This window comes from Pinus tabuliformis, chromosome 2_1 (assembly GCF_031772625.1).
Source record: "Pinus tabuliformis cultivar Carrire ecotype Pingquan chromosome 2_1, CPIR1, whole genome shotgun sequence".
Lineage (NCBI taxonomy): Eukaryota > Viridiplantae > Streptophyta > Pinopsida > Pinales > Pinaceae > Pinus > Pinus tabuliformis.
Window position 1 is genome coordinate 86,750,940 of NC_142299.1, and position 10,526 is coordinate 86,761,465.

Consider the following 10,526-nt stretch of genomic DNA (forward strand, 5'->3'; position numbering starts at 1 on the left):
TGGTTACGTCGGTTGTATCCCATTAAGGAGCTTTAGGGACAACCTGAGTGATAACATAATGGCGACTCCACTGGGGAAAATCTTTAGTTAATTTCACAAATCAAGTTGGAAATCTCCACTGGGAAGTCTTCAGAAAATTCCAAAAAGAAACTTAGAAGCTGGTTCCGAAGAGGAAATCTCGTTTTCTGGAGAAAGTCATCCTTTCTTCAGAACCATTTTACAAGTTCAGTTCTGATCTCTGATGGTGGACAGGGATCAGACACACCAAAGTTAAAATTATCCACCTGGCGACTCCACTTCGTTTTCAAATCAAGACTCCACTGGAGGAGCGAGCCTGAAAGAGAAATATGATCCAGAGCTTCAAGTTTTTTAATCAATTCTACAACTAAATAGTTCATATTCCAAAGAATTAATAGTCAAGACAGGATGACCAGGTGTGTGGAAGATCTTGCAATAGATCAAGCTTTAGATGAATTCAGGAAGCTGTTATCCGAATATGAGCTTGATGAAGATTTTTTTAGATTGGTGTTGTTAAAGGTCAAAACAATACAACAACCTCAAATCAAAATGTATTTTCTTGATTTAGTTGTTGAAGAACATGAAAATGAAATTGAACTCTTGCATTCTCACATTCATTCATATGATTTTCGCGATCCTAAAGAATTTTTGCAGAATCTTCCTTCTCCAAGTCATGGGGAAATTGTACTACCTTCTGACTTACAAATTGAGCATAATCATGCTTTCAAGGAAAAGATTGAGGAATTGGTTGCAGGGTTCATTACAGAGGATGCAGCTGTTCCATTGGACAAAGAAGGCCCAGAAGAAACCATCTCACTTGATGCTTTTGTTGATCATGTAGCAGATTACATGGAGGGTCCTCTCAACTCAAAATCTTTAACGTGTTTTTTCTATGAGGGCCAAGTATATCAGCAGTGGCCTTTATATGTCACAATTTTGATTATGGGGGCACATGACCGAATAATGTTTCTAATTTCACCAACTATCAGTCAAATAGTTTGTTTCTTTCTACAATTTCTTTAGTGGTTGCACTGGCTGTTTCATTTTACCTAACCAGCAAACAGAAGGTTGATTAGTGTAAGTAGGTATGATTTTGGTTTTTTTGTTTGGATGGCAAGCTTGCTGTAGTTGAAACCCGAAGTGAAGGCCCTAAGCTCTTCAAGTCTGCTGTCATCTATATAAATAAAGCAGCCAGCGAAGGGAAGTTTTTTCAATACAGCAAATAGTTGAAGATCAAGGCAGTCTGACCTGTTGTTCTTGGCTTTTCACAAGGAAAAGCCACCCCCAAGTGGAGCCACTATTAGCCTCCTCTTGCAACAGGTGTTCATATTTCATGATTGACAGTGGAAGTGCCAAATATGTTCATCTTTTCATGCTACAAAGGTTCCATATTTTGTAAAAAGGCATTAGTGAAAAGGTAAAAAATGTGAAGAGGGTATGCCCTAAAAGAATTATCAAAGGGAAAAAAGAGTAAATTGGTCAGAAATAATGATAAAAATGAACCCCAAAGAAAGACCAGGGAAGTGGCTAGTTCAAATGCCACTGCTAGTTGGATGGATGGCCCAACAGTTCAATTTGGACCATGCCATGGTTTAAATTGCTTGTTCTAGACTAGAGAATGGATATCTGGCCAAACAATTCAAGCTTGGCAGATGAGTAGCTAAGTAGAGAAACGAAGGAGCCCAACTGCTTAATCTGGGTCCTTGGAAGAGAAAAGGGTAGATCTAGTTAGGAGGGCAGTCAAAAGAAAAGAGGATAATCAGGGTCTGCAAGTCTAAGTGCACCCATTCAAAAGCAAGAAAAAATGTTAGGTGTATTAGGCTGGGTAAGTAGTTTGAGGTTGCAGAAAGCAAGGTTTGGATCACCTGATGTATTGTCAATTATAGCTTGTATCATCAATGAAAGAAATGCCCAAAGTAGTTGTTTAATGGCAGAACGATGGAAGCATGTCTAACTCCCTTCCCCCCCTTCCAAAGTTCCTTAATAACACCCCTGAAAGACCTTGGGAACTGCCCAACCAGCCCTGTTATCACTTCATTTTTGTAAAAATACTTAGTCAAGCTTTGACTTTCTTCACTGAAAAGAAGCCACATTTCTTGTGTAAAAATCATTCTATACTCCTTTCATCTTCCTATCTCTAAGTTTTCATACTATGGACTTAGCATTCATCCATTCAGTTTCAATCCATAAACCCATATTAACTCCTAATCCTATTATATAGCTCCCTAAAAACCACTTCCCCTTCCCTACTTCTACAAAAAACTATATAAAATATAAAATCCCAAAAAGGCATTAAATATCCCACCCTATGGCATTATAGCCATATAAATATAGTTTAGGGGAATAATAGTCCATCCGGACTACTATTAACCCTTCCGCGTCCTAACCCGGAGTTAATTTAACCCCTGGTTAAATTAATAACTACTCCCCTTTACCCTTAAACCTTAAATGTTCTACCCCTCTTGCGCTCTTTGTTCATATTTGGTGTTTAAATGTTTATTTAAACATTAAACACTTTCGGCGCGAATAACCTGCAAAACCCGCAAACCTAAAGTTTTGAACCCTGCCATATTAACAAATGATTTAAATACTCGGCGGACCCCTTAGATTATCGTACCCGCAGCTCCGCGCTTCGTCAACCCTTCGATCCACCCTCCCAGATCCAATGGCTCACGGTCATTTCGTAGCCGCCCCGACGTCCAACGCTTAGCCTCCGATAGGCTAGCGGTTTCTCCATCGTACCAAAGACGCGTGTCTCCACGTGATTGCATCGGAGTCCCTCTGAAAAATACCGCTCCCGTACAGAGGGCGGTCCGATAAAACCACAAACCGCTTCTGTCTCTCCATCCATACCCCGCCACCGTGTCCCGTGCCACGTCATCGGCCCAGTCAGCGCCACGTCACCCTGCCGTACTCGGGGCCCGCAAATGACGTCATATTAAAAAGGCGCCAAAATGCCACATAAGCCCAAATTTGTGTTAAAAGGGGCAAAAAACGTCGTTTTCGTTTTTTTTTTATGCAAATGAACGTTGCAAACTTTTGCATTCCACTTACGACCAGTGCGCATTCAACGTGCTCGACAGTCACCAGGGCCTGTTCGACTTGCAATTCGACTTGTTCGGCCTCCGCCCGCAGCTATTCACTACAGCATTCTCCAAGTGAACAGCTCCTCGGTACATTGGAGAAGGCACCTCTTCTGCCACAACCCACCAGCAACCTGCCCAAGGAAGTACCTCACCTGCAACAACAGATAAAGTAATAGAGATGCAGCATTCAGAAGAACTAGTGCACGATCTGGGACAGCAAGAAACAATGGCTGATCAGCTAGTTTCTACAGATGAACAAAGCCAAGGGCAAGCCCCTTCTACACAAACAAATGTGACAGAAATTCCAGTATTGCACACACCTCTAGATGAGGAAAGAGCAAAGAAGAGAGATAGACAGGAAGATACCCCTCCAGGAACATCTACAGAGCAGCAGGGGGAGAAGAGACAAAGGTTAAATCGTTTTTTAGAGGAAGAAATGCCAGAGGGTCCCACAGAACGCCAAATTCCCCCAAGCATGGAGACATCAGCCACCTCTTTTTAGCAGGAGTATGAGAGACAACATGGCGTGGAAGTATCATCCACCAGGCAACAGAGCCGACAGAGCTCTGACATCAAAAAAGCATTCACTGATATCAAAGCTAGGAATGAGCGAGTGAGAATACAGCTGTATAACCAGTTAATAAGGATGGCTCCCACCAATCAGCAAAGACTAATGGCAGCCTATGACATCCAAGAAGGAAGAATGACCCTCGGTCACTTCAGACCTACAACTCAGCAACCCCAATCAGCTACTGATTACATTAGAACTAATCTGGAAGTGTTTGCCAAGGATATCCATCCGATGGACCAGATTGAATTGCACAAGCAGATTGGGGAGATGGTATATTCTACTCTAGTAGATAAGATATTGTTAGCCCAAAAATTGCAAAACTCTTTGCACAACACTGCTGCCCAAATTGAGTTGGAGAAAGCTTCGTCACAGGCCAAGGACAATAGAATCAAGTCCTTGGAGGAGATTATCATAGAGCTGGGACATGATCCCTCTGATCCCAAGGGTGTACAAGCTTTGATAAAAAAGAAGGATGAAGACATAGCTGCCCTAAGAAGACACATCAAACTGTCACCCACATTGCATCCTCAAGTTATAGAACTGGCACAAGAGAAAGAGAAGGAGGATGTGGTAACTTTGCTTACAACCTTACATAAAAGGTTGATAGAGACAGAGAGTGCCTTAGAGGCATCATTACAGGCAAGATAGGGAGAGTTGGCTCCTCAGCCAATTCAAACAGCTCAGAGTCTTACAACTGCTCCTCCCACGGCCACCACAACAGTCCCTCCCACGGTTACAACATCAGAAGCAGGCACTTCAGGTTCAGTACCAATTTCAGCACCTACAGAACAAGACATCAGCTTGAAAATGGACAATATGATGAAAGAAATAGAGGCTCTGGAATTGCAAATGACAGAATTGAGAGAAGCCAAGGAAAAGCTGGCTACAATTGAGGAAAAATATGACAAATCAAAGCAGGAGGTAGCTGAGAAGACAAGAGAAGTCAAAGCCTTGGAAAGAAGAATAAAGGAGCTGGAGAAAGAGCTCACTTTTGACAGGACTCTAGCAGACATCAAGAAAATTTTGTGGGCCAAAATTGGCCAATCCGTTACAGACCAATGGCAATCCATTGAAACCATTCATGAGCAAATGGGTTTGATAAACTTGGCTCAGTTTGAAAACCAAAGGGCTAGAGCATCTTTGATAAATATGCCCGAGCAAGCAAAAAGAATGATCCAATTTTTGAATACTCGCACAAAAGGGCAGCTGGCAGCATTCAGAATCAGTAACAGGACTAAAACTATTTTGCTAATAAAAAAGGTGTTGACCCTTAGGAATTTTGTGCAGGCATTGGACAGGAAAAGCTAGGAAATGCAAACAGAGGTGGATGAGTTCCAGACAAAGATCATGGCATTACACAGCAGAGGGCTACCAAGTTTATTAACCAGTGCTGGAAGACTGCTATCACATGAGCTTTATGCCAACAGAGTGAATAATTTTGCTACCAACCAAATCACAGCATCCTCAAGCACTTTAGAAGATAAAGGGCCTCCATCAGCACAGAGTGTCTTCGATAAATTGGAGAATCTATTCTACATTGCACATGAGATAAACCACCTGTTCGAATTCCAGCCCACTTTTCACAGATACACAGAAGCTGAGGAAACACTGATAAAGATACAGAGGCATCAGCTACTTACAGAGGATTGGTGGAACGAGATGATAGAGACATTGCTCAGGTGATGTTGTTTATTAATTCTTTTTTATCAAGCTACAGTCAAGCATATACAGGTGGCACGATACACCTGTCAAAGGTAAATCAGCATAAAGCAAAATTGAAATTGATAACTATAGCTCATCAAATGCTAAAAAGCCGAGCACACAGGATGAAGACCCGGATAGCAACAGGCGGCATACCAGCACCAGGGCAACACACGCGGAATAAATGCGCAGTAGGCAGCCGACTCATTCAGCCCAGAAAGTCGAAGTTTTATGACAAAATAGAGAGCTAGCAAGCCAAAATTAACTGTAGTGTTTAATGTTTCATTTACTCCCTGACAAGAGTTGGTGATATAATTTAGTGCTTGAAGAGTCATCATCTAGATATTTTGTATCTTGTTTTTGTATGTATACCTCCCCATAAAACATATTTGGGGTTGGTTGGTTGTATAGCTCCAAGAGAGACTCGCTCTGTATACTTGATATTTTCCTTAATCAAAGACTGCTGAAAGCTTGGAGAATGGACTGTGTGCTGTGTTTTAATGTTTGAAGAATGAATTATGGAATTCTTGTGCTGCAACATGACTCAATAAGTGCCTCTTACCTCTGTTTTCATTGATATATGCTCATATTATACATGTATCACCATCTAAATAGCAGAAAGAAAGATTAGCTTAGAACTTGCTTGGCTGCACTCTATGCTCAATTTTTGCTGTTTCTTTATGTTTTCATCTGAATTGGTAATGAATATGAATTCCCTTTGGCTCATATTCCCCCTAATTCACTCATGTTTGACAGTTATCTAGGGATTCTTGACTGCTCCTAGATAGAGTTCATTCACTTTCCCTCTATTAAGCTGAATGAGAGATTCTTTGTTGCCTCTCATTCCTTAGCCCTCATTCCATCCTTTTAGCTTGAATCATTGTTTCATGTGCAGCTAGCTTACTCCATATTTCGCTCTTGTGACCGAGAAAATGCACCAGTAGTCCTACTCCTTGACTCCATGCCCAATGGTTTGAAACTCTCATACTATACCTACCTCTCTACTTGAAAGCATCATCCTTCCCACTAAAACTTAAACAAAACCCCTTGAACTCAATAACTAGCCTAAAATCATCATCAACAAAGCTAAATCATAAAGAGAGAGCCCTCTCTGATTGCAGGCCGGCTAGAACCTGCAGTCAAAAGATTGGTTTGTGGTTACCTCGGTCGTATCCCTTTAAGTAGCTTTAGGGACAACCTGAGTGATAACATAACGAAATCCTTTTTCCTGTCAATTCTTCCACTCCGCGGCTACAGGGTTTGGAGTTTTCATTTGAAGAGCCCTACAATTATCAATGACAACAAAATAAAAAGAAGTCAATAATGTGACGTGAAATTTGTTAGGTATGTAGATATGGTAAATTCTGTTTTAAAAATGAAATATAACAAAAGTCAGAACTTAATACCTTCTGTGATGCATAATTCTTTCCAAAGATGTGAGTGGTTTCCCCCTTTCCAGTCGGAAACAATTCTCTTAACAACTCTATATTACTCTCTCCACTTCTTGCTTCAAGTTACTTCAACCTCTCGTAACTTCTACAGTTACCCAACAAAAATTCCTCCACTTCACGGCTTGTCAAAATTTTCCAGAGAGGAGGATAATCCTTAGCACCCTTCTCGTCTCCCGCTACCTTCATTCTCATCTCAAAATAACTGTTCATATCATCTGGATATACTCGCACAGTCACTAGGTTGCACAGTCTCTAGGTCGCAGGGGTCGCACATTCACTAGGTCACAAGAGTCGCTCAGTCGCTAGGTCGCGGGAAAAGTGGTATCACAACCGTGGGTCATGCGACCTAGGTTTTGGGTGGGCCAAGGAGGAATATTTGAGGCTTTGGGGAGCTCTAGACATCTTCCGGGCAAGATGGTCAGACCTACTGGTAAAAAAAGGGATGATCAGGGTCAAAGAATGGTACTGAGGGGGTCAAGAAAGGTTGAACAGAGCCAGGGAAATTTCTTCTTTGGTCTGAGGTGAAAAACCTAAGAAAGAGGGGATAAAAATCCCTTTGGGGTGGAAGGTGGAAGTTCGGGAAGGCACAGAATGACAGATGGTTAAAAAAAATGATTACCAGGAAGGTGAAAAGTCGCCTACCTGGAGAAAATGCATGCGCGCCCAAGTCGCAAGATTCTTCGTCTTTCGTGCGACCAAAGGAGTCGTTACAATGAATGGGGCGACCTCCCTATTTATATTTTTGGTCACACATGCGAAGTTTGCACGGGTCTAAAGTGCAACCTTGTGACCCAGTGGTCGCAAGGTCACAAGGGTCGCATGGTCACACTGAGGGGTAAGTGTGACCTATGCGACGTTTGTGACTTATGCGACCTTGTGACCTAGTGGTCGCAAGGTCGCAAGGGTCGCATGGTCACATCGAGGGGTAAGTGCGACCTATGCGAACTTTGCGACTTATGTGACCTTGCGACCTGGTGGTCGCGAGGTCACAAGGGTTGCATGGTCACATCGAGGGGTAAGTGTGACCTATGTGACTTGTGGGTCATATGGGTCGCAACAATCACAACAGTCGCAAGTGTTTAGCATAGTCATGTCCCGAAGCTGCAACCAACTTACTTAAACCAGATCTTGTGACTTAGCCAAAAAACTTAGGCTTTTACGGGGTTCTTCTGGTCTTGCGAACTACTAAGTAGATCTCAAAGGTTCAGAAGTCTTACATGATATAGGGGCTCCGAAAATTTTAAGGATTTCAGAATTTTTGGAGGGTTTGTTGCAGTAGCTACAAAAATTGATGATTCACTGGGAGAACTCCAGGATTTCTGACGCCTTTTGGCCTAGCTTAAGGGGACCTAAATAAGTGTTGCTTTTATAGAGCTATGGGTCCTACTGATGGTACTCGGACCTCTCCTCTGAACTGGTCAACTGTCCCAATCTGTGAAAATTGACCTTTATCATGCAAGGTAGGGTGCTACCTCCTGCTATCCTCAGAAGGAAAAGGGAAACTGAAGTTATGATATGAGCTTAAATTTTTTTCGGTATAGTGGTCATGATACTCTGGTGTTTCTCCGCTGCCAACAAGCCTGAACAGTATCCTGGCGGAGTCACTACCTAGAAATCATGAATGTTGCTCCACTACTAGCGAGCCTGGTCAGTACCCCGGTGGATTCGTTTCCTTACCTCTTTGCATAGGAAGCCTTTGTCATTCCTTTAGCCCTTATTATGAGTAATTGGATATGCTCATTGGCACTTATTTGTATGTGCTTATGTGCACTTATTGGATGGTGGCTTAAAACCTGGGCGAACGAGGGATCCCGACTTATTTGACTTGCAAAGAGGTTGTTTTTGGTTTTTCATAGACCTTATTGTTTTCCAAAAATGTATGTATGCTCAAAAGGTTTCTTCAGTCCCCCCTTCATTCCCAGAATTACAAGTGAGCTAGAACAATTAAAACTCATCGGCCATGCAAGCAATTGGGATAGACCGACGTGAGCAGGAAAGGAGGTCGTGTGTGCCATTAAGTTCCCCACTACTGCCAATCTTTCACACTATATCTTGGTTGCGGCTTAGGTTAAGTCAACAAATGTTTCTGTAGAGCACCTACGAAAGCCAATGTGCAGGGCCGTTCTAACCTCTACCTGTTATCCCAAACTTTTATTCTGAAAGAAAATGAACTTCAAACTATAATGACAACAAAACAACAACTAGCTAAGAAAACAAAATGGAGCTATGGTACAAGAAGGGGCTAGAAACCTTGGGGCTGGTAGGTAAAATAGAACTTAAGATCTTGGACATTCACAAGGAGGGGTTTAGCTTGCCCTCCCAGGGTCTGCAACTTAAATGTGTGCTAGCTAATTTTCTCTTTCATTTGGAAGGGGCCAATCCACAAAGCTTGGAACTTAGTGTGTTTTTCCCTGTCCTCATGGTCCCGATCCCATTTAAGAACCAAATCCCCCACACTAAATTCACAGGTCCCTACAGACTTCTTGTCAAACCACTTTTAATCTAGGCTTGGTGAACGAAAAATTTCTCTTTGGTCTTTAGTCTCTCCTCTTTCAATCTCATCAGTGTGTCAATACAGCTCTAAATGGTAGGGCAAGGAGAGCCTTGTGACTCTTGAGCTAGTTTGAGGGCCGAGAGGTACAGGTTAGGTGGCAATATGGCTTCTTTCCCATAAACCAGGAAGTAGGGGGATGTGCCAATGGATGGTTTGGGGGTAACCCAGTCATCCCACAGGGCATTGCTGAGTGCATTGTGCTAGTTCCTTTGATGAGAAAGTAGGGTTTTCTTGAGGATGCGGATGAGGTTTTTATTGGTAGATTCTGCTAGGCCATTCCCCTGAGGGTTGTAGTTGGCTGAATGCTTTAACATGATACTATTTTCCAAAGAAAAATCATACAATTTTAAAGATGAAAAATACGTAGCATTATCAAAGACAAGTGAGGTTGGGACACCAAACCTGGCTATGATGTACTTATTAATGAAAGATATTACCACATCATTGTTGACTTTCCATAATGGAATTTCCTCTACCCACCAGGTGAAATAGTCAGTGGTCATGAGTATATACCTGTGTTGTTTTGATTAGTTTGGCATGATCTCGCCTATGACATCCAACCCCCATTGCTGGAACAGCTCTTCAATTGCATTGGGTTGGAGTGGAGTGGATGATATCGCCTGCCTGCCTGCGTGCTTCTGACAGATGGGACATTTTCGAGTGTAGGCATGCATGTCCTTGAACAATGTGGGCCAGTAGAAACCTGCCCACATGATCTTGTGGGCAGTGGTGTCGCCCTCATAATGACCTCCTGCGGGTCCATCATGTAGATCTTTCAGCACTTGCTGAGCCTCATCGTATTCCAAACATCTTAGCAATATGTCAAGGTGGTGCTTTCTGAAAAGGTTTCCCTGAACCATTTGATATGAGGCGGCCTTAAGCCTGACGACTCTCTTCTGCATGGCGGGCATGGTCTCGGGTAGAGATCCTAGCACTAGGTATTGCCTCAAGTCAGAGTACCACGAAGAGGAGTCGTGTGAGCCGAGTAGTTTGTTCTGGTACATTTCAATCTCATGTTCCCAACCTCCTACCTCCGAAACTAATTGACATACCTCCGAAACTAGTTGACCTACCTCCGGAAACTGTTGATCTACCGCCTCGGCAGTTAGTTTACAGAGTTTGTGTCCTTTCATGGTGTGAGAGGG

At 42.6% G+C, this 10,526-nt stretch overlaps 1 protein-coding gene across 1 annotated transcript; it reads right to left on the reverse strand.

Annotated features, from left to right (window-relative positions):
- Window positions 1-9,908: 9,908 nt before the first annotated feature.
- On the reverse strand, window positions 9,909-10,292 carry LOC149198898 (uncharacterized). The gene has a single exon (XM_089400403.1). The coding sequence runs from the start codon at window positions 10,290-10,292 to the stop codon at window positions 9,909-9,911; it is 384 nt and encodes a 127-aa protein (XP_089256529.1).
- Between the last annotated feature and the right edge of the window lie 234 nt (window positions 10,293-10,526).